The following is a 25,363-nucleotide window of genomic DNA, read 5'->3' as shown; positions in this document are numbered from 1 at the left end:
TTTGGAGGAATATAAGATACAGTCTATTAGATTTACTGATTATTCCAAAATTTTAAAATTTTCATTTTATTCATTTGTAATATTACATTGGTGTAGAGCTATTCTTATTAAATATTAACTTTCATTAAGTGCTGACACATTAGGTGTGATCAGCTGTGAAGGGAGTCATCTTTGGCCCTCACCAGGAGATTTACGGGCTATCTAGTACACGGATACATGCTGCTGGAAGTGTTGGCGCCAGAATGGGAACACCTGAACACCCAAACTCTCTGGGTATACCCATAATACTGAGCGGATTAGTTTAGAACCAATGATGCTGCCAGTCCCGTTTCCCAATCATTGGCTCCTTGGCAATGGATATAACTAACAATGTACTATGGCTCATTAAGATACGCTTTTTTTATTATATAAGGGTACGGATTTCTATTAAATTGCTGATAACACTCAAGATAGGAAGGGATGCTTTAGTCTTCTAAATATAACCGATAACATATGGAATGTATACAATACAGTTGATGTGTCGTGCCCAAAAAAATGATTCATACTAAAAAAGAAAATCTTAAATCAGTAGTCCAACATTATGATAGTAACAAACTAAACAAATACATAGTAACTTTATATACATTAAAACTTCAATATACTGAGCAAAACAGAGGAAAAAAAATAAATAAAAATAAAATATATATATATATATATATAATATAATACTAAAATGCATATTTACTGCATTACATGCCCTGTTACAAGCATTATTTATTATACATGTGTTTACATAGCGTGTGAATAGAGTTTGAGGGCAGGATCTTTTTGATTCATAGGATACACGAACTGTTATGGCAAAATCATGTTTCAGGATGTATTATTTATAAATTATTGAAATAATATGCATACGCTGTGTTTCCTATATTAATCCTAAAGGGCAACTAAACTGCGCTGTTTTTCCCTTGCTGATGTGAGTGGGGTTAATTGTTTATTAAAGAAACACTTCTGCCCGTTACCCTGGAACCGCGCATTCGGGAACCTTGATATATTCAGACTGATGTGCTGGGAATTGTCCCATTCGCTAATTAAATAATTAGTATTAAAAGCCAGATGGTCATTCATATGAATAACAGCAACACATTGAGCAATATTTGGAATGCTATTGTTATAATGACAAGTCAAAAGCCAAGTGTCTTAAATAAAATCATTTTATAGGACTTTTTTAACAATAAAAGAAAATTATATAGTCATAAAAACTTGGTTACATTTTTGGTACACTGTATGCTTTTGGTGTAAGCATGGGACAAACTATTGTATTTATCAGTATAGCATAAATAAAGGTCTGCGTGGTTAAACATTTTTAAAATGGTGCATTTGGGAAGATATTTGGAAGTTTTTTAGTAGCATTGTGTTATTCCAAATGTATTTTAAAATGGTTGCATGTGTTTTTAATACTGTATTGGTCAATGTAATTTTTTAAGGTCCTAGACCTCTTTTAATTAGTTTTTAGTATAAAAAGATATGTTTAGTAAAATGACTGATAGTGTAGGGCATACAATGGGTATTGAAATATGTAATTTAACAGTGTTATATATGTTGTCATTATAAAAGGAGGGGTCCCAAAGGACATGAGTTTCAGTTAGGAGAAAGTGATATACAGACCTGGCTAATATGTAATAGATTATATGACTTTGTTACTAAATGCAACTTAAGCCTGAAAGCAGGGCCCTCTTCACCTACTAAATCAGTTTGTCTTGGTCCGTCTATTCTATACCCCTTGAATATATGTATTGGAAGGAGTGCTGCGTAAATTCTTACCCCATGGTATACATATGCCACAGACGGCTACATCTTTGTTTATCACAGTTAGGCAATGATACCTCTTTATCGCAGGACTCATATCGCACTCCCTTAAATATAAACCTTTTATTTTATAAGGATAAGGTTATAGGCATGCGTCAAACCAGGCTCCCTTCTGTGTTCCTTTACCAGTAAATAATGGAAAGAATGTTTTTCGAGTTTGCCTTTCCTGTTCTAAGTTTTTCAAGGTAGTTCAGTGTCCGTGGAAGGAAAAGGGGTGAACGGAATACATTCTTATCATCGCCTTATTTGATCTTACTGTTTAAAGCCATTGGAAAATTATACCCTTAATCAAATTACCAAATACACTTTTAGAAAATTAAATACTTGTGTACTGATTGGAACTGATAACCATTTGACATGAGGAGACGTTATTAAAAAGGAAGTGTCAATGTCACAGCTTTGGCATAAAATTACTTATAGCATATGGTTTATGTGAAAGGCAGTCTGTGTAATTATTTTAGAGATGTAAAGGTTTATCACATGGGAACTGAAATTTGTGGAACAAGTTTATGGTCAGTCCTGAAGTTCTCTCCCTGCTCCTTTTATCCCATTTCTACAAAGGCTGCATGAACCAGTCAACAACAATCAGCAACTTAACGGTGCAGAGATAACATAATGAAAATAAACAAACATGTCGACCATGTATCTAAATAGCGCTAAAGCCTTTTAAGAAGTAGTTTATCTTACCGGGAAGCTGCTGAAACGTGGTTAGGGAGAATAATAACATAAACATATTGGGGAATACACAGGCATCTGTGATATAGATAGAAATAACCCAAATTGATAAATATTTAAATTAGATATGAAGACAGACTGGCCAATTAACAGCAGATATACTGGCAAAGAAATCAACCCACAGCAGTAGGGATAATTGCGACCAATGAGTGTTCTTCCTTAGATTATGTAGTATCTGCTTCATTTATTACTTTCATGAGTTCTATATGTATTGGGACAGTGTAACTATGTCTTAACACGCGGCTGGTTTATCGAACTGCTTGACAGGGTAGCCCATTGTCTAAAGGCGCCATTAAACAGAAGTTGAGAGTCCATCGTTTGTTGTATATTTCTTTAAAGTGTGTTTGTTTCCTCTCTTTCATCCAGTGGCTGAAGCTGATCTTGTAAATGTATGTGTTATCCACAATGGCAGATCACCATCCTCCGCCGCTTGACAGCACTCCACTCCTGTCTACCGAGATCCCTCTTCTGCCTGCACCGATCGTAAATGGAGAAGGAGCACAACAGGTAATGAGACCTGTGTCGTGTTTTAATGCATTTTTGTATTTTAACTTGCATGCCTGCTTTACAAATATCTTAAGTGACCACTGTATATACTATAATGTGTCTTATGGTCTCTGTCTTACAAAATCGTACTGTGAATGTGTTTATTTCTGTAGTTTTGTAGGCTAGAAACACGTGAAATGCATCAGGGATACAATCCGGTCTTTTTCTTCAGCTTTAATTTGGCCCGGGCTCCCCTGTGAAATGTGAACTATAATTCATTGGAAACCAAGAAATCTAGGTCTCTCGATTGCTTCCTGGTCTCTAATTTCTACTTCTGTTTTATAACACATTAAAAATATAAAGCATCGCCCTGCAATCGCAGCAAGAACGGAGGTTTGATGTTTTTATTTCACAAAGCTGTGTATAGTGTACATTAACACTAGTTGTAATGAGGCTTCAGGAGAGTGTCACTCAAAGTAATATTTCTGAGAAATGGGACATTCTGTTCTCAGGTGGCAACAAGTGCTGCGGCATATGCCGCCCGTGACACTCTGTGCCTTTGTTAAATAATTTGATTAGCATCAAACAAAAGGGAGTTACATGATTGCAAAGCATGAAACGAAGGTCAGAGTGAGCGGCTGTATAAGATTACCTATAATGATAACGCTACAAGTTGATTGAATTGTGTGTTTGGGCTTCTTCACGTCCTATTTCTTCAGCTTTGACGTTTTTGATACGTGTGCATATAGTGTTAATGGTAGCATATGTACAGCTGTTGCATATGGCAGAGCAAAAGCACCGCAGAGGGGATTGTTACTTGTGTGTCATGTAAATATAGTATTAGAAGTGCTTTCAGTAGTCTTCAATAACTTCCTTAGAATGACACAACTTCTTGATCTCTTAACTGTGAGGGCGATGGACACCCCCCGAGCACTAAGTGCCCTTCAGGAAAGTAGTGAACGAAACCATTGCAAAAATAGGCAATGGAATAAATTCCGAATAATCTCTGTGTTTATCAGGGAGTTGAGATGGGCTGTGCAGTCCGTGCTTTGGAGATATATAAAATCGTTGGGTTGCATTTCAGATGACATTGATGTATCTATATAGCTCTGGCATGAAGCAAATGTAGGGAATTGCAAGTCTATATAACTTAAGAAGCTTCAAAGATGATTGGGTTTTGCAGGATCTGATCGCACTCATAAATGATACTGTGGTTTGGTGACTCAGGCGTTTAGATTTTTGTGAGTGTGTCTTCCTAAATGGTAACAGGAAGGAAGCAAGATAATATTTGAGCTTAGAGATGAAATCTGTTCATTCTGTCTTATAAATGCACTGTGCGGTTTAAACACAATAAATAACATTGAAAAAAAACGGGAAAAGAAATGCACATTTGAAGAGTTCGCTTTACGGAGTTGTCACAGAGATAGGAGGGGCATTCAAGTGTCTACAGCAGACCTAACAAGATGCAGGTGGTGTTGTGTCCATGTTCAGGGCCTGAGGTATCTTCTTTGGTTGAAAGGCTATCTTGCCTTCTCCCTATATAAACAATAGGACATAATATCACCATTGATCCTGAATGTCGCTCACACTTTTTTTGAAAGGCTGGCGGTGTCCATGCTGGATGGTGACAGTTCCCCTTTAAGCCCTAAGTAAAGCCAGGTGTGTCCCTTCTTGAAGGGATGATACTGAAAGCAGTGGCAGTTCTTCTTGTACTTGGTCAGTGGTCTGTACGAGTCCTTTTTAAGCATAAATTTGATCTATTATAATAATTAATTGCCGATTGCCTACTTTACACGAGGCTTCATACAGTAGTTGGGTAAGAAAGTGACTTCATACATTGTGCATAGATGTCTAAATATTGTCTTCACAAAGAAGTAAGCTATAATTAGATCTGATGCTCTGTCTCCCAATTGAATTTTTTCTTTGCCTTGTTATACACCGTGTCAAAAATAGTTATTGCAAGGATAATTACTGTCTTACTGTCTACGGATAAGATGCTTGGTATATTAGAAGGATTTCAAGGAAAGCAATGCTAAGAACGCTGGTTCTTGTGTCAAGTCTTAAGCTTTCATTCCGCATGCAGTATTCAAATCTCAATCTTAAAACCAGACGAACATTTAGGTTTTTCTTTATCTTGTTTGGCTGGCAATATTTTGTTTCAAGTTTTTGCAAAACCATTTTGTGAAATTTGGAATATGAGGGTGAGCTGAAAAATGATCCTGATATCGTACTCTCCAGCAGCCGGTGGATGTCTGCGCGATGCTGTCGGCACTTCCACCAGAGTTCTATGGTGGAGCACCTGCGTGACATAACCTTCTGGTGCTCTACCATAGAATCCCCGGCGGACGTGCCGGCAGCGGAGGTTGTCTAAGTGAATAGCGCAGACGTTCACTGGCCGGCCCTGCTAGACACCAGTTAGTCTGGGGGGTGCATTGGTAAGTCGGGGGGGGGCAGATGGGGCATATCAGGGGAGCATAGGGGCATATCTATAAGTAAGGTTCATTATGAATTAAGGGAGGACTTTAAAATGGCTATTGGTTTTCCAAATTTCTGTTTGTAAATAACATATGCTGACTGCATAATAGATACCAAAAATGTTAAAATACATGTATTCCTATGTATTGGCTAAAATACTGTTTTTTCCATTCCACTAATATGTATTTTTTTCTTTAAAAATAAATTTTTCTTTAAAATAGCACCAAATGTTTAAGGTGCGACCTATCTTCGAGCAAATATGGTGTGTGTGTGTGTATATATATATATATAATCAACAGAATATGGCGGGATTTAAAAAGAACATCTTGGTACGCTGACTTTTTCCATCACTTTTATTAACAAAACCATAGGGCTTGATGATGGTGGCAAAATTCCATGATGCCAATGAGTGGGTAATGCTTAGCATCGCCATTCCCTGGTCTCTTGTGTGTTGGTGTAGAAAATGTATTCCTTTGATGGTACCTCTCGTAGAAATGCCTGTACATCACACCTGCAACATCCAAAGCCAGTTACAAAGGGCTCTGGGAACAGATGCATGGGGCCCCTTGGTAATCGGGAGGTTTGCAGATGTTCCTCCTGCAACCCCTGTAGATAGACCCCTGAACGTGCAGTTCCACTAGCTTCTTTTGGTTCTTTTCAGCTGGACAATGAAAACGAACATGAAGATTATTCCCTCTGTTGTGAATGATATGTTGACATTATAGGGTTTAAACATTTTGGGCTTTGAATCAACAAACATTAAAGGCAGCTTTTATTTTTCTTCGGTGGAACATCTTCGTGGAGCGTAATCTCTCATCTCCGTTCTGTACGTTTTTTCTCAAAGGTTATTTTATGTTTGTGTTTTAAAGACTATCTTATGGGTGTATGACAAAGACAAAGCAGATTTCAGCGTGATGGGTAAATTTGAAGTAAGATCTCTTGCTGTGGCATAGTTATGGAAGGAAATAATGAAAGAAAAAGCTTTATTTTATCCAGAAATCATTGGGGCACCTCCATGAACAAGCACAACAGGAGACGTTCTCTCTGAATAGAAAAATAGACTTATTCTGGAAACCAGTTTTGGATTTTGTTCTTTACAAGTGTTTTTTTTTTTTTTTTTTTTAAGTCAAATCAGCTGGACACATTTATTTTGTAACTTATTACTATTTCTAGTGTTTTAGGCAATATAGCTTGCTGTTTTAGCCCTCTGCCCACTTAGTGTCACACAGTGTACCCAACCTGTTTGGATCCTTATCATCCCATGCTTTTTGAGACACTATCCCTTTGTCCAAAGATCTGCCTTGATGTCCAGCTTTTGGTCGGCCAGACCTCTCAATCGCAGGTCTCTCACGTCCTCTGCATGACCGGTGGAATCGGAGAAGGAGGACGTGACATCGTAACCAGGTGTTCTGCTTTGTGAGTTTCAAATAACCGGTGAACTTTGCCAAACGATTAATCAGCTTGAAGGTATTCTCCACTTCCTTACATTGCATCTAAGCCTCTGGCCCTCTTAATTTTAGACTATGACCTCTAACATTTCTCCTCCTTCTGAAGTTCCTCCTGTACTTTGTTAAATCCCTTTATGTGTTTAGATGGTTTTATCAAATCTCTTCTCGCTCTCTTAGATATACACATTGAGCGGCACTATTGTCTGTCTGTTTGCCTTAAACTTCTTCCTTCGTTTCACTGAACTCTGATATACCTCTATCTTGCTATTTCTGAGATGCTTGGCCCCTTAAGTGCTGGGAAGGCAAGGAATGTTCTCTTATGCATGGCGACCTCCTTTAGCACTTAAAGGGACAGTTTACTGTCCCTGATAGCCAAATAGAGAATTTTTATGCGCTCTACGTCTGTTATCTTCACCCAATCCATTAGACAAACACCCTGACTCCTTTTCCTACAGTCTTGCAGTAAACTAAAGAATGGCTCAGTCGCAGTCACCCAGTCGGACACTCTGACTAATAAAAGCCTTCTTTAACAGTGATTACAGAAGCAACCCTGTGTATGTTGACTGTTTTTGCCAGTACCTTCCTTTCCCTTTCATCGGCACGTCTTTTCTCCGACCATGAATGCGATGACTCATACGTTACTTTCAACATTTGGGTTTAGTGCGCATTTCTCTTCCATACTAGAGGTCTGGTACATTAAAGAGCAACTTCCAGACCATTTGTAATCCTCGTGCGCAATAAATATGTAACACCAGACAGGTGTGATTAGCTATCTTGGGGAAAATGCACTTACAAGTAATTGAAAAAATATATGAATTTTTCTAGTGTTTCTATGGGCTTATGTTACGATAGGATTAAAATGAATGTTATCTGGAGGGGAAAATCTAAATCCTATGTTCATCTTCCATTTACTGTTTTAGTGCTAGGCGTACTCAAAATAGGTGGCCCTCGATAGTCCAGCGATGTTAACAGACTTCTCTGCACTCTCAGTCCTTTAGAATTTGGCTGAGGATTTGATATAATCAGCAAAAAAATCCAGTATAATTTATGAAATGCTCCTGCTTTTATAACGAATTCATTTTTTATATTTTTTATTGCATATCAAAATGAAATAATTTGTTTGATTTAATGTAAGCTCTAATGGAAACCAATATAAAATACTAAATTTGTGATTTATGAAACATAACACTTCCTCTATCTTAATCATGCAGAAAACCTGTAATTGTGTTAATATATTCGCTAGCTAGAATATGTACATGCCTGGGAACTTTCAGGAATGGCTCACCCTAGGACCCCCCTTGCCCCCAAAAAACCAATATGTCTGATATCATTGCATACTGTGCATGTGTCTGTGTATACAATATGTTAGGTGTTAGAGTGTGTATGTAAATGTAGAGCTGTCCCTGAAAATCATCACACCCACCCATATCATTATTCATTCCAGTCCCCTCCCCACAATAGTTATCCACCATATTCACACCCCCACCATCATATTCCATCCCCTACCATTATCGCTCCAATATTGCACAACAACCGTTCCACTCCAATATAACTTACCATCACCATCTCCCTCAGCATGCTCCCTTCATATTCATGCAAACATATTTCTCCCCTCACCATCCCATTTACCGCATCGGAGTCTACAGTGCTGTCATGCTCTGTGTGTCGGATATGACATCATATCTATTGCAGCACTGACTGGCAGGTGCGCAGTGGGAGTTTCAGAAGATCTTTTGCCGTAGTCGGCTCAGATCTCTTTGTTGCCACATGTAAAACTGGATTGCTATCCCTGTATGTCGGTGTAGCCCTGCTCACAGGTCATTTGTTGCGATGACCCAAAGTATTTCCCCCTTCACCCTGAGAAACAGTATATAATTGAAAAATATGTGCAGATTTCTTGAGAAATATGAAGATTCTCAAAGTGTCATATTCTTGTTTAAATTTCGTGAGATCTGTAGGTTGGGGAGGTCGATTGGAAGTCAAGGTATAACTTTTTTTTTAGCTTTTTTTAAATTTACAATCCTGACCTTTTTCTTTCTTGCTTGTCTGCTGTACCCTAGGAAACTACGCATGTCGTCTGGAGCTTAACGTCATCTGGCATGGACTCCTGCCAGATTTTGTCCGATTAAAGCACTCTGTATTTAAAGGGGAAGTCTCATGAAAAAACCCAGTATTTTTCTTTGACCATAAAATACAGTGCTGTAGACAGTAATGTGGTTTAGCATTGATGAAAAGTTAGATTTCTTTCACTTTGCTCCAGTAAGCTTGCTTTAGCAGCAGACCTGGTGGGTGCCATTGTAGCTGATTTGAGTGACTTTCCTGTTATGAAGTCCTGTTTCATGTTAATGAAGTCTGTCCTTCCATAGATCTTTTATTAGTCCGTGTCAGAGTCAAGGTGTTTGTCTTATAGATTTAGAATTAAAATCCTGGTACTAACATAAAATCTTATCACCGCTTCCTTTTCTCATCTACAAGATTTCACTCGAGCTGCCCCATATCTCTGGACTCTACTTCCACCAAACCTTCAGCTTTCACCCTCCCTCCCAACATTCAAGAAACATCTAAAAACTCACTTCTTCAGGGAAGCCACAACATCTTAGCTGCTAGAACTTCCCTGTCACTGATACAACCCCACATTACCTCTCACCTTTCTCTGTTCCTTATGTTTGTCACCCCACTCAAGATTGTAAGCTTGTGAGCAGGGCTCTCGTCACCTAATGTATCGGTTTGTCTTAGTCTGTCAATTCCAGTCTTGTCATACCCCTTGAATTTATGTATTATATTAAGCACTGCGTAAATTGTCAGCGCTATATAAATGTTGTATCGTGATGGGACTTCCAACTTTAAGTGGAGGGCAACAGTATATAAAATGCTACACTGTTGGTTAACAGAAGAATACATGTTTTTTTTTGTTTTTGTTTTTTAAAGTGAAAATATTTCACAGGTCTTAAATCTATATTGTGTAATATGTGTCCTCTGAATGACTGTTTGAAAATTAGGTCATCTCACACTTACACAGCCTGTTTAAGGTTATAGAGCGCACTTGCTCTGTTCCGGAATAAATGGAGGTTTGGGCTCTCTCTACAAAGTCAAGTTAGGGATGTAGTGCTTAAACCAATGGCTGCTGGCAACTACTCATCGATTTATTTCTGCTCAGAATTTAAGGAAATACCCAAGCTTTAAGGTTTGACTGATAATAATAGCCATGGGTGTGCTCTGTAATGCATTGCCATGCACCTGACACCGTGACACCCACTAGGCAAGCACTGGGGTAGTGTAAAAGTCCATCTCCAAGGACTGCATGTCTGCACTAAGATCAGAAAGCGGCTCCTGAGAAAATACAGAGCAGCTTTTCTGCGTGAAAATAAAATATTGGTAGTGGAATTGAGTTATTAAATACAATTGGTTGCCAATTTGGCATAGAGAATAATTTAAGTTTATATATACGGGGGAAAAGTCCTACCGAGAGTTTAGTGTCTGGGCATAGTGAGGGATCCCCAGACGATTCCATATCAAAATACTCAAACAAATAGATCTACTGCACTCCCTTGAAGTGTCCCCAATCTAGCAGAAAATAAAGTTGGAATCAAACAGGTGAAGAAACCTGCATCCCAACATTTTCGAGGTAGAGCGGCTTTGCTGAAGTTTCCTGAGGCTTTTGTACAATGACGCCTGTATTGCTTATGCCCCAGGATGTCAACTGTTGGACCACCCTTTTTGGAAAGGCAGAAGGGCGAGAATCGCTCTTACGAGACTCTTGTTTTCTGCTCTTGGTCAGCTCAGGGAATAAATACATTAAATACCTTCCTGGACCTGGACCTTTGACACGATTAGAAACAGATACCCCAGTTTATTTATCCTCCTGATGACATATTTTCAAGTCAGAAGCTGCTTGACATCTCTGGGGGACCGGGACATCCCACTTGACAGAACCATACACGAGCCGCAAGGCAGAGACACTCCACCGCATCTATATACCAATTTATGCAGCATACTGATGAGGGGAGTGCATCATTAGACATGTCATATGCCATCCATACAACTCTGACATCCCTGACGCAACATATGGATCTTGACTGCCCTGTACAGAGACATGACATTGACAATCTCCCATCACGTCTTTTTTAAAATGGGGCATAAGAATGACTCAAACTGTATGACATGCCACACTCCCAATGCAGATCTATACTTTTGGAAAGACACATCTTTTATAAAACATTGGGTTTGCCCGGACAACTGATTACTCAGAAGATGGCAATTTTAGGCATATTTGATAAGGTCTATAAGGGCAAAAATCTGCTGCTCTGAATATTCCCAGCTTGCATTAATGGATCCAGCGCACGCCTTTGACCATAGCTCTATTAAATATGTGGTTTAATATGGTGGCTAGCTTAGAGCCAAGAACCCCAACGTTCTTCAGGATCTGGGCTGGGTTCGTTGACAAGCTGGACAACACACTTAAACTCAGTGTTGATGCAGAATATCGCTATTGAACATGTCTAGGGCTGCAATATCGCACATGAGGCATTTGCCCGTTGAAGGGTTTTAAAGACTTATGTTTAACTATGTGGTGTTTCTAGCTGATTTAAGGGTTTAAAGGGATTAGGTAAATGCTGAAGGGTATCAGATAAAGGTGCACTCCCGCACACTGTTTGGGGGGATTTTGCTTGGATGTATTTTGGAACTGGTACCCAACTGTATTAAGGCGTCCATGGCAAATGTTACAAGCTCCATTTACAGCTCAATGGGGGTAACCTGGCACATTACTGCCTCACTGATAATCCCTCTGAAACTGGATTTAATACACGTAAAATGAATTTAATTTTTTTTTTTTTTTTTTTTTGAATTTAATTTTTAAGGATTCAAGCAACATTTCCTCCAATCCAGACATACTTTTGGATTTTGAAACCTTAAACCTTGGTGGATCCCCCTGACCTTGGATAACACATTACTGTGGTCCTGAAAGGGTTAATGGTGCAGATTCATATTTCTCAGTGTAAAGAAAATGTTCTTCTATGTTGCCTCCCAGCCATGCGTACGAGGCTCGCCCTGGATATATGACAAAATGCACAATCATGGCTTTGCCCACCCGGCCCCGGTATGATGGCTCTTGACACTGACCAAACTACAGAGCGCCTGTTGCCATGGCAGCCCTGCTATGCCTCTGGTAGGAGAGACGAAAGCGGAGCGGAAAATATGACTTTTATCTGGAAATTGGCACTAAATATAAGATGTAGCGTTACATGGGTGGGGGGGCATTTGGATGCTCTAGTCCCCTTAAATCCTAACCTTCTGCTGGCTGACGTTTGCTAATCCAGAAACAGATGCTGCTGCGGCGATTTGTTGATTTAGTTTCCATGGAGATCTGATGCATTCGTCTACAGCAGGAAGCTCCCCGCACATTGGCTGCTTTAATAGGAAGCAAGTCTTGAGGTAGGTATTGATGACTGCACTGATAATTGCTCATACCTTTTAGCATTCGACTTGCCCATACATTATCCATGCTCCGTGAGATAAGACACAGTGAAAATCCCGTCCTATCGCAAAACTGGATGCGGCTTAGTTTGTTCTGTTCGGAAGGAAAAGGCCCGACGACCTAGACGTCAGTGCTGCTTAGCTCACGAAATAGTGAATGGAAGTGGTCGGAAGATCAGGAGCGGAGTCTTCCTGCAGCCTTTGTCAGCTTACAGCCACCTCCTGGGCGAACAACATCAAAGGATGAGAGCAACAGTAAGTGGAAGTGCCGTTCGCGCAAGCTGCCCGATAACCCTGCCGTTAATGTGCTTTGTATAGGAGAAGTGGTGCAGGCAAGGAAGCGCTCTAAGCGAACCCAAGACACTGCATGTAATTCAGGTTTCCCCAGACTTGGGTGGCGTTTGCCATTGTGTCTGGAAGCATCCCTGTTGTGCTTTCGCTCGGTTTTGTAATTAATGATTCACTACATTGATGCTCCTCCGGTGCCTCCTGTTAACCCTTTATCCATGGGACCTGCGGTGCTACAGAAAATAGTTCTGTCTTTTCTATAGTGTAAAATCTGATATATCTGGTATATATTCTTAATGTGTCTTTCACCTGGTTGTACTCGGAGGGTTAAAGTTCTTTGTTTTAGGAAGTGGTTCTATAGAAAGCTCATTCTGCGTATGCTTTCAAGCTTTAACCAGCGTGCATTTTATTTAACTAACTACACCACTATTATTAGTCCTTTTTTTTTAATATTTTTTTTTAACCTTCCGCCATATAATAATAGTATTAACTTGGAAGTATCTGCCTCAGAATAAAGCTGTGTTTTGTGGATGCTGCCAGGGCTGACCATTAATTGCGCAACTTATTTATTTTTCGTAGAAGCCATCGAAAGGTATGTTCATAGGTTTAGATATACGCCCAGGAATACTTATGTGCTGTAATATTCAAGAAACCATCTATAAAAAGTGATCATTTATATTTCTTTCAACTAAGCAAAATCTTTTTTGAGTCTTTTCGGAAAGTCTCACCGTTGAGTTATTCCAGCATTTTTCTCTAATGTATACCTTATGACAATATATTAACATGTTTGGGTATAAGGCAGATCTTGGCTCACCTGTTGCGGGTATGCTTAGTGCAGTGTAGGGGTCCGGAAATATTGTCTGGGGGCTTGCAGTCTGCGGTACTACAACTTTTTTGATCACAACTCTCATCATCGCCGAGCTGATTGAGGGTGTTCGGATTTGTGTTCCATCTCCAGTTGGAATACAGATCCTCAGTGCTTTCTGATGTTCCTTTTGCTGGAAAACATTGCCCCCCTATTGATTAGCAGTCTATTAAATGAAGGTGAGTGCTGCTTTCATTAGCATGTCTCCATAATGACAGCCATTCTGGAGGGGGCGGCATTTTCCCATGCTGTGTGTATTTTAATGGTATGCTTGGTTACAATTTGCACAGCGATTCCTAGATTTGCATCTGCCAGTCTCTGTTGGATATGATGCAGTGTTTGGCCAACACTTGTGTAATCTGACCAAGGGGGGGGCTCGGGATTGTTAAATGCTGCGTGATTTCCATGGGTGGTTAAGGGGGCTTGAATATGTATGATCCGTGGCAGCCTAGTTCACGCTCATGTTTATTAATGTGTAGTAGCTTGTGGCACAGTGTAGCCAGCTATTTAAAGATTTCCATAGTCATAGAGGGGCAAACAAAGCCTGAACAGATTAATATGATGTCTCATCTCTCCTTTAATTAGGATAACTTTGGAAGCTAGTAGTTTATTCTATTTAACTATAAATTGATGGATTCTTTTCTTTCCATTCCTTCCTCCTTTCTTTCCACCTTTCCGCCTTTTTTTCCACCTTTCCGCCTTTTCTTCCTCCCATTTCCCTATTTCCACCTGCATATACATGTACCTTGGCCCTCTCCTTGAACCCCTGACATGCAAAAGACTCTGTAGTATAAATTCTCAATGGTCCACTTAATTGCCAAGCAATATAGATACTAAAAAAAACCCGTTTTATTTGATTAATTATACTGGATTTATAGTGTCTATTCCAGCAATAACCAGGGCCAGACAGATTAATGAAGACATTTGTTGCAAGACAACACTCTTTAGCTATTGTTTCCATAAGAGAAAATTGCTATGTGATACAATACTTGGTATACCCTGCTTATCCATCGTGCAATAAATAACAATAAGAAGAAGCCAGCAGGATATATCTGTATTAACACTGATCCGTATACAACAGGCAACTAGGAGACAGTGAAAGGTTATGCCCGAGGGCTTCTTGGCTGCTGGAATTTTGCTGGCCAAGCCTACAAGAACACTACACAACTCCCGGGAAAGCCGTATGAGCGTAACAAACTTTTTTAAAATTATTATTATGAAGCCCTTTTTGAAAATACTCGTGATCATTCACCTCCATGATTATAGCACACTGAGCTATTTCTTATGTATGAAATCTAAATACCATAATATAATATTTATGAATCTAAGAAATGTATTACATTTGTGCTGAATTTTCCGTAAAGAAGGGGAACCATAATATGTACAAATAAAGAAGAAATTATAAAGCAATTTATAAAGTAGGCTTTTCAATTGGGATATATGTAGTACATATAAACAATAGGCACCTCAATTTAATTTGTTTTCATTTTTCTTTTTAATTATAGCTTTCTAACTCAATTATGACATTTAGTGAGTGAGCACTCAGGATTAAGGTTGTAAATATGGCAGAATGGACCTAAAGCGTTCCGCCATTATTATTGAATAGCCTTGCGTGTGGTGGTACAGTTAATTTTAGGCCAGGCTAGATGGGCCAGTGACTCCTATCTGCCATCAACTTCTGTTTCTTAATCTCAACACCCTTAGTTGTCATTCACTTTTAAGAGTGGCAATTAAATCCTTACAAAAAAATTCATAGCTGACGGATTGATACTTTGGTGTGGATGGAACAATGAAACGGCAAGTGGACGTGCCATGGCATCACTCGGTTGGTCATAGGGTTCTAACCACAGTTGCTGCGTCTGCTGCTAATACAACTTAGTCTCTTAAGAATGAACCTAGAGAAGCCTCAATACCACAGAACATAAGCTCCCAAGAACCGGACCCTCTTATCCTTCTGTGCTAGTATTTCTTAATGTGTGTTCATGTTATCGTAGTTTGACAGATGTAGTGTTAGTTTTATTTTTTGTATTCTCTTCTGTTGTAATAGTCCTACAGGATCTACTCATGCTCTAAAAACGGTTAACGATACCCTTCTTTTTTTAGGGGAAAACAGTTGTCTAACTCTTGTTTTTAGACGCTCCTAGGGCATAGAATAAAATGTTTGTTGGCACACTGTAGATCAAAGGTAAATATTCATTTTTTTTATTCTTATTGCATACTATTTTTTATGTGCAAAATGTTAATTTTTTGTGTCAGTTTCTGATTAATTATAGTGAGATGTGGGTAATATATGCAATTTCTCTAGTTATTCTTCTCTGATTTGCATAATTTCTCTGACTTTGTCCATCAAAACACAGTTGGACTTGTGATGTCTTAGACTGTCTTTAATCAGCAGAATGCAATGCAGCATTTTCAGTGGAATGCATCCAACGTCTTTGTTTTTTTTATCCACATCACTTAGAAAAATATATTTTACTTTTGTAATTCATTTGTATACCTAGGCTAGCTGCCCATAGGGGCTACACCAATCAGTAGGGGAAGAGTATGAGGGTAGTGGACAGGGAGTACCCTGCTTGCAGAAAAAAGAGAACCACTCAGGCAAGGAGGACCTCACAAGAGACTCCTTGTCAATCACGAGGCGTTCCCAGGAACTCGTATAGGGTTTTATTCATTATTCACTGAACAAAGGATATAACCATATTAGTCCAAGAGAAGATGAAGTCTTTTATTGAGCCAACAAAGAAAAAAAAGTATTCTGGAACATCTTCTATACAGGACCATATCACTACTTCTTCCAGGAGAAGCCCACTGTGATTGGCCATTCATAATGCACAGAGATGTCAATGGGGCGAAACTCTCCTCTCAAACATCAGAAAGTGCTAAATAAGTAAAAATAGGTTATGAAAACTTCTATTGTCTCAATACCGATTACGTTAAGAAGCCATAATAATATAAGAACATTGCGTTATTTCTTACTCTTAGTGTGCAGGGATTGGTTTGTTGTGAAAATACGATGATATATGCAGATGGTTAGGAGTGCCCTAAAGGCCCAGCAGTGTGCTGGTCAGCCCTAAGGATTCTCAGGTATGCAACACTCCTTTTTAATGTTCTTTCAAACCTGCTTTTTGAGATCACATGGTTGCAGTTTACTGGACGCACTTTCCATTTTACAACTAGGCTGCATTTGCGAAAACTGGCCTTGGGCCTTTTATATTGCTGTGGATGAATTAAGGCCCATTCTTTGCACTTTCTTTTTAATTCAGCCACATTGGAGGGTTTCCAAGCATGAACTGCCTTTTTAAGGTTATTCCCCACCATCTCCATTGGATTACTCTGAAGACCACTCTAAAGCCTTCATATTGTTTCATTTAAGCCATTCAGACGTGGACTTGCTTGGTTGTTTCAGTTCTAGGGCTGCAACTAACGATTATTTTAATAATCGATTAGTTGGCCGATTATTTTTTCGATTAATCGGATAAAAAAAAACAATATGCAAATTTTTTGTTTATTTAAAATTTAATGAACTGGATGTTAAAAAACAACTTAAAATTTACATTAACATTCTTATTTTGTTATGATGTAATAAAAAAACAATATTTTCAAAGTACAAGAACCCAAACACAATATTTATGAAACAAAATAACCCCAATCATTCTGAAAAGAGGTGGACTATTACTGTTCAAGAAACTTTGCCCCAGCCCTGGCACTTTGCACCCAGCACTTTGCACCCAGCACTTTGCCCCAGCCCTGGCACTTTGCACCCAGCACTTTGCACCCGGCACTTTGCACCCAGCCCTGGCACTTTGCACCCAGCACTGGCACTTTGCACCCAGCCCTGGCACTTTGCACCCGGCACTTTGCACCCAGCACTTTGCACCCAGCACTTTGCACCCGGCACTTTGCACCCGGCACTTTGCACCCAGCACTTTGCACCCAGCACTTTGCACCCAGAACTTTGCACCCTGACACTTTGCACCCAGCCCTGGCACTTTGCACCCAGCCCTGGCACTTTGCACCCAGCACTTTGCACTGTGCCCCTGCACCCAGTCTCCAACTCTGCCCTGCACCCAGCCCTGCCCCCACATTCTGCCCTGCCCCCACACTCATGCCCTGCACCCACACTCATGCCCTGCACCCACACTCACGCCCTGCACCCACTCTGCCCTGCACCCACACTCACACCCTGCACCCACTCTGCCTTGCACCCAGTCTCCAACTCTGCCCTGCACCCAGTCTCCTGCCCTGCCCCCACACTCACACCCTGCCCTGCATCCCCACCCCCACTCTGCCCTGCACTCAGTCTCCTGCCCTGGCCTGCCCCCCCACCCCCACTCTGCCCTGCATCCCCTGAAACCCCACCCCCACCCCCGCGAACCGCTCTGTGCGAACGGAGCCACACGCAACTAAAAGAAGGCGGAGAGTGCAGCGGAAGCGGGGAACGCTCGCGGAGGTAAGTAAAAGGAGCCGAGTGCTCCAACAACGAATCGATCACTCGATTAATCGATAACGGAAATCGTCGACAACGATTTCCGTTATCGATTATTATCGATTTTATCGATTCGTTGTTTCAGCCCTATTCAGTTCATTGTCCTACTGCATAACCCTACTCGTGGTTCCATCAATTATGGCAATTCATTTGGGGCATGAAGCAGCAAAGCTGTCCCAGTGCATCACGCTACCACCACTGTGTTTGACTGTTGGTATGATCTTCTTATTGTGGAATGCTGTGTTAGCTTTACGCCAGATGCGACCGGTCCAAAAGGTTCAACTTTTGACTCATGAATGTTATCTATTTGTAGATAATGGCTCTCACATGGTTCACTGGAGTCCCAGAGCCTTAGAACTGGATTTGTATCACGTTCCAGGTTGCAAGATCTTGAACGTCCCTTTGTGAGACAGGTTCTCTTTAATTGACGTTTAGATTTAACATGCCTGGGTGTGTCTTGTGAAATGAAACCCAATGATCAATTTACTTTGGTTGATTAAGTAACTAAGGGAGCAATTTTTCACATAAGGCCAAATAGGGCTGTATAGATTTGTTCCTTCTATTTATAAAGTGATCATTTAAAAATTGCATTTTGTGTTTACCCAGGTTATCTTCGTCTGATATTAAAATTAATTGGGTGATCTGAAACATTTTAGTGTGATGATGGGCAAACATTGAAGAATTTGGGATGGCTGTATGGGAGTATGGCTGATAAAACAGAGCCCTCCCTTTACCCAGACACACAAATACAAATGTTGAGAGCCAGCTGACAAATCACATCCACACAATATTATATACGTAATAATACCATAATATAATGTAGAAACCAACATCCCGAGTCCTGAAACCACGACACTGAAGAGTGTTTGATGACACATACGACTACACTTATTATATCACAACTTGTCGCACCCACACTACATGGACAGGATCGGGACCTCTTGACTCATCCAGCAGAGAATATTGGCTTTTTTTATACATGCTCCCCGTGTAATTTTCGGCATTGCCTATGTGCAGCTGCCAACGGTATTGATAATTGGGACACTAGATGGAACAGCCATCCTTATCCTTACAGGACCGTCAAGTTCTGGAATGTTGGCAGTTATGATAGAAGTATTTATTCCTGGAAAATACATCAAACATACCCCCCCCCAATTAAAGAGAAAAGGGATATGGAAAGGTAATCCATTAAGGATACCATCCGATGCATGTTGTCTTTAGTATATTTGTGGCATTTATAACAAATTCGTATCGTCTTCCTTATACATTTGGAACATTTAATAAAATGGGAAGTTAAACGGAAGCTTATTAGTTCAGAGAGTATGTCATACAGGTGAATGATTCCGATTGGGGTTCAGTTTGTATATAATTGATGAATAATTGGCATATTATTAAACCCCCCACCCCATCATCCAGCTACTAAGGCATCTTAACAACTAAAGTGCAGCAGGGTTACCGCTCTGTGCATTAACATGAGACCTTTATTGGCTAACTGAAATATAATAGATTGCAAGCTTTCAAGGCTGTCTCGGTTTGTTCTTCGGGTCGGGCATATTGTATAATGAGGTCTAGGTAGTCTCAGTGGCTTGCAGTCTGTTATACTTCAGCTAGCCGATAACAGTATCATCTTTACCATACTTGCTCATTTTTTCTATGGCTAACATGGAAAACTCTGTTAAATGCCAACGTATCTTTAATGTGCTAGTTAAAAGAAGACATCTGTTCATGTTTAATGGCATGTTAGAGAAATGCATAACCCATTAATAATTAAAAGATGGCATATTGACATTTAGAAGCCCAATATTTACATGTTTTAAAAAAAAACAACAAAAACATAAAAAGTAACATGCTCCGCTAAGTTTTTTTTTTTTTTTTTTTTTTTTTTTTTTTTTATTGTGCTTGCTTGGAACATCCCTTTTATTTGGATTTGTGAACTTTACTCAAAATTTAATAAGCATGTTTTTTTCCCCCTCCCTATTTTTGTAGTTTTTGGTATCAGTTACTGGATTTATTTATTTTTTACAAATCTTTTCTCTTTGTTTTAGGTTATTTTAATTGAAGGTGGTTTCCCCCGAATTTACATTTTACAACTAAATACAACATTAAATGCCCAACCTCTTACCAAGAATAGTTTAATTATCTAAAATTTGCTTTGTTTATCATTTTTAAGGGAATTTGTAACTGTCATGTGACACAAATAGTGGCACTTAATAGGCTTTTGTCCTAGAAACAGGCTTCTTAAAAGTCCTAGTCATTTATTATATATGATCCGAGGAAAAATTGCATTGACAATTTTGTTTCTGGTTTTATTTGCTTAAGCTGTTGGAAAGCTCAATTACATTACATATATAATTAACATTATATATATATATATATTTTTTTTTTTTAAGGTCATTGTGGTGCATGTCAACCCTGGAGAAACATTCACGATTCGAAGAGAAGATGGGCAGTTTCAATACTTTGCAGGTAAGATCTGTGTATACCTGGAATTCTGATGTGTCCGTTCCGTGTAGACTTCGTGTCCCGACTGACCTATACATTTAAAGCCCAAACAAGCGAGGTCTTCTAATGAGATATGTATATACACATCTCCATGCATGTGATGGAATGAGGCTTTGTCTTGAAAGCCTTTACTTTGGTTGTACAAAATGTAGTAATTTATACAAGAATGAGAGATGTACCGTATCTTAAATTATCTATAGTGTCATGAATGCCAAATTTCTTTTTTTATTCTACTGCTTTAACTCGCATAACAAATTCTAACAGAACCAGTGAAATCGTTGGCCAGGGCTTAAATGTAGTGTTTTGATGGAGGAAATGATTTGCCTAGAAAGCATGTAAAACCAGTAAGCCATGCTAATCCGTTCGGCATGCCTTTTTTGCTGTTAGACCGTGACCTTCAGAGTATTAACACTTTCCTGTAGTGTATCCTTTTTGTCACAGTATTTTGCACAGATGTTTATTTACTGCATTCGCTCGATTATAAGACGACCACCCAAAACTTGTATATTAATTTAGAAAAAAAACACCTGAATATAAGACTACCCTATAGGAAAAAGTTGTACTAGTAAATATTAATTCACATGTAAAACATTTTTTCGTATTTAATAAAAACTGATTGAGGAAAAAAAAACTTTTTTATTTCCTTTTTATTTGCCAACCTGCCTCCCAGTTATGCACATTCCCCCCCACACACACACAGACATAGCAATGCATCCCCAGACTTGTCCCCCATGCTTCAGACTCCCTGGTTTCTAGTGGGGGCAGCTGGTGAACATCTGTGCAATGCACACAGACAACCTCTGCTGCTACCCGGGACTTCCGCCAGGGCTTCTATGACTGAGCACCGGAAGGTCGTGTCACGCTCCATCATAGAAGCCCCAGCGGAAGTGTTGGGCAGCAGCGGAGGCTGTCTGCGTGGCGCAGACGTCCACTGGCTGCCAGAGAGGAGGATCCAGGTCGCAGGGGAACTGCTGGGGATCTGGATCTTAGTGTTATAGTCAGACCTCTATTTGAGGTTGGATTATAAAACAACATTGAATATAAGACAAGGGTTATTTTTCTGAAAAAAAAAACCTTTTAAGTCTTATATTCGAGCAAATACGGTATATTTTAGTATCACTACTTTAAACTCTACCTAAATCTGTCTTTTTGGAGATCGTCTCTAGAGCTATATACAATACAGTTGTCTTCTCAGTTGTATCATATGGATATAGTGGCAAGAAAAAGTAAATGAACCTTTGGAATTGCCTGGCTTTCTGCATTAATTGTTCATAAAATGTGATCTGATCTACAGCTAAGTCATAAATATAGACAAACACAATGTGCTTAAGCTAATAACCCGCGAACAATGATAGTCATTTATCTTTATTAAACATTCACAGTGCTACCTCTTTTTGGCAGCAATAACCTCAAACAAGCGCTTCCGGTAGCTGCCGATGAGACCTGCACAACGTTCAGTAGGAATTTTAGCCCATTCTTCCTTACAGAACTGCTTAAGCTCAGCCATATTCTTAGGATTTCTGGTGTGAACATCTCTCTTGAGGTCCTTCCTCAACATCTAATGGGTTGAGGTCTGGGCACTGTCTGGGCCACTCCAAACGCACCTCTTATCCCATGTCATTGATAGGACTCCAGGCTTGCTAACTCCTCACTCCAATTAGCTTTTGCTAAAGTGATTAGCCTAGAGCTATTAGCATACTTTTTTCCATTCAACACTGTGAATGTTTGATGAATTCAATATGGATGTATTATCGGTTAAAGCCGATTGTGTTTGTTCATTATATTAACTTAGATTAAGATCATATATTTTAAGACGGTTATATGTAAATGCTGGTAATTCCAAAAGGATCACTTACTTTTTTTTTGCCACTGTGAATATATATATATATATATTATACACATACACACACATACATCAGATTTACTGCTGCAAAAATCATTTCATAGTCCTATGTGGCAGTAACTAGCCAGAAATGGATAAAATCTTCTCTTTTGTTCACATGCTGTCAGGAAAATGTGAAATATGTGCCCCTTTCTTTTGTGCTGTTACTGAAATAGAAATTTATCTTCAGTCGGAGCAAGTTTGAGTCGTGAACGTATGAATGGACGCCATTTGTAGCTGAACAATCCATTCATGAAAATCTGTGTGCTGCAGAACTCATGAATGAACATGACTCATCCAGGGCACAGTCCCAAACGGCTGCTAAGGGACATTAAATACAGTTTGACATCACAAGGAAAGCCACGTTATAGATGGCTTAACGGGGAGGAAATTGCCGCGCGCCTAGAGAAACGGAAAAATGCAGTATGCAAATCAGAATGAGTCACACGTAATTAAATGAGAAAAAACATTGATGTGAAGCTCGCATACAGCAGAATTTAGCTGTAAAAACAGGTCAGACTGATTCATTTTACTTGATCATAGTATCATGTGACCTGTAATCAGCTATTCAGCCTGAGAATAAAATCATTTCAGTTTTCAGTTGAGCTTGAAAATGAGCCGACATTTGTGATCTAAATACCTTTTAAATCTCTCAGACTTTTGAAGTGTTTATTTTGAGAACACTTTTTTTTAAGCTAGAAAGATTGCAGAACAATGAGGAACTTATTTTGTCAGCACTATATACCCCCTACACACAACTGGCTCTGCCCCTATGTATCCAGCCCCACACAAAGCCACTTCTGCAGGTAGCCTGCCCACGGAAGTTCCAAATAAATGCATATGATAGCTGAGTGTTAATATACCGTATTTGCTCGATTATAGGATGACCCTGATTATAAAACGACCCCCAAAAATTTGAATATTAATTTAGAATAAAAGCTGGTGGACATCTGCACGCAAACTCCGCTGCTGCCCAACACTTCCGCTGGGGCTTCTATGATTGAGCACTGGAAGGTCACGCCTGTGCTCCTTCATAGAAGCCCCGGCGGAAGTGTTGGGTAGTAGCAGAGGTTGCCTGCATGCATCGTGCAGACGTCCACCGGCTGCCAGAGAGGAGGATCCAGGTCTCCTGCACCCTGGCTATTGTCCACTTTCATAAAGCCCATGGGAGATGTACTAGTCCAGAATGCCTGTTTTGTGTTTATCCACCCTGTTAGCCAGTTGGTTGTTCTGTTGTTTATCAAACTTTTGGTCACACCTGCCAACTCTCCCATATTATCTTTGACTGTTTCTATTTTTGAGTCTTGTTGTGTGAGCAGTGTTATCTCCAGGTTTTCTGAAATGTTCAGTTAAGGAGACTTGGCCTATTCTGCTCTATAATTGTCTGTTTTGCACCCCCTGATACAGACCCCCCCCCAAGCAAATAAACATCAAGATTTTACTGGCATAAGGGATTTTTTTCAGCTGCAACTTGGTTTTGTGCTTTTGAGCTATTGAATTTGTACTTAACTAGTTCCTCCAAATCTGCCCCCCACCTATTTGATAGTTAACTTGTACGGATCATCTAACTAACTAAATTCACTTGATATTTCTCACTGCCGAATTCATTTTCCGCTTTTCTGACCATTCTCCCAGAATAACCAAATCTTAGGGGGTGGACAGCAAGCAAGCTGCTTACTTAGCCTTCGTAGCACCTAGTGGCAGTTTGGGGCATGAGTTCTCCTTTGCCCTTTCCTTGTACCCTGTGGCTGCATTTTCATTGTTTAGGGATACATTGCCACCTCTATCCTGATTCTAGAGTATGGCAGCGGCAAGCAAATCCATCTGAATGCCTGGGTATCTGTTTGTGAGGGTTTCAATTAGAGTCGAGCACTGTGGTTGCAACCGTGGCTAGCTGCTGTTGCGTTCTGTTGTTAGGCTCTGCTGTCAGCACGCGGAACATCTTGTTGCGATTCTGTTACAGAAACGTAACCATATTTCTCAAATCAGAACTGGGATGATGCGAGGTGCTGCGTCCCTTTGTGACCCCGGTGCCTGGTCCCCTGTAAGATTTTATGGCACCCGGGACAGGGGATCTGGATGACCTCCCTGCCCCACTGGTTTTATGATGCAGATTACCTTTAAGGCAGGATCTGGCATAAGAAAAAGATACATTTTCTCCTATTCCATTAGGAGGCACGCACAGGCATTTTAGATCCCGCTCATTGTTAAAACCTTTTATTGTTAGAGGTTATCAGCCTTCTTCAGGCTCTTATGAGCGATGATCCAGAGTTCAATGCAACTGGGCTTCACGCTTCATCTGATGCCACTTTTTTATGTTTTTTTGCTTTATTTTTCTTTGTGTGTATAACAGACATCCCAAGTGAAAAACAGGCTTTGGGACCCAATTGCAAATTTTCCCTCTTTAATAGGGACTTAATATGAGTGTACATTAGTAAGCTCCACAAGCTGCAATATTGCTTAAATAATTGTATCGTTCTTGTGATTGACTCTCTCAAGCATGGGTTTTAACCCTTTGGATGCTTGGAATGGTAGAAGTAACATGCGTCCTTTTCATTAGTTTGGGTTAATGGAATAAAGTTGGGTAAAACGCATGCTTTCGCTTTGCAGAATAAAATAAATGCATACTGTGTCTTGGTGAGAAGACCAGAAGTGTCTTATGGATTCGGAATGGCGGGTCTTCAGAATTTTGAAGGAAACCAATAATATTACCACTTGATGTAGCTGGGGACTACGTGTCCTATCATGCACAGCCCACCGAGGCTCGCAGACTGATATCACTCGGTACGCAGCAGCTGCAGGGCCACAGGTAGTCAACCTGATGTCGCGTCTGTACATACTTCCCAGTTTAGTCCTTTGGATTAATATGTACAAAA

At 39.9% G+C, this 25,363-nt stretch overlaps 1 protein-coding gene across 1 annotated transcript in view; it reads left to right on the top strand.

Annotated features, from left to right (window-relative positions):
- Window positions 1–2,967: 2,967 nt before the first annotated feature.
- Window positions 2,968–25,363, top strand: part of FNDC3A (fibronectin type III domain containing 3A) — a 59,988-nt gene continuing 37,592 nt past the window's right edge. Inside the window, exons 1-2 of the mRNA XM_089493892.1 lie at window positions 2,968–3,087; window positions 20,494–20,569. Of these exons, the coding sequence (XP_089350018.1) occupies window positions 2,968–3,087; window positions 20,494–20,569 (196 nt within the window). The remainder of the gene's footprint in view (window positions 3,088–20,493; window positions 20,570–25,363) is intronic.

This window comes from Sceloporus occidentalis, unplaced genomic scaffold (assembly GCF_023333645.1).
Source record: "Sceloporus occidentalis isolate IW3139 unplaced genomic scaffold, rSceOcc1.0.p SCAF_68, whole genome shotgun sequence".
Lineage (NCBI taxonomy): Eukaryota > Metazoa > Chordata > Lepidosauria > Squamata > Phrynosomatidae > Sceloporus > Sceloporus occidentalis.
Note: the sequence above shows the minus strand (reverse complement) of the source record. Positions and strands in the feature narration are given on the sequence as shown.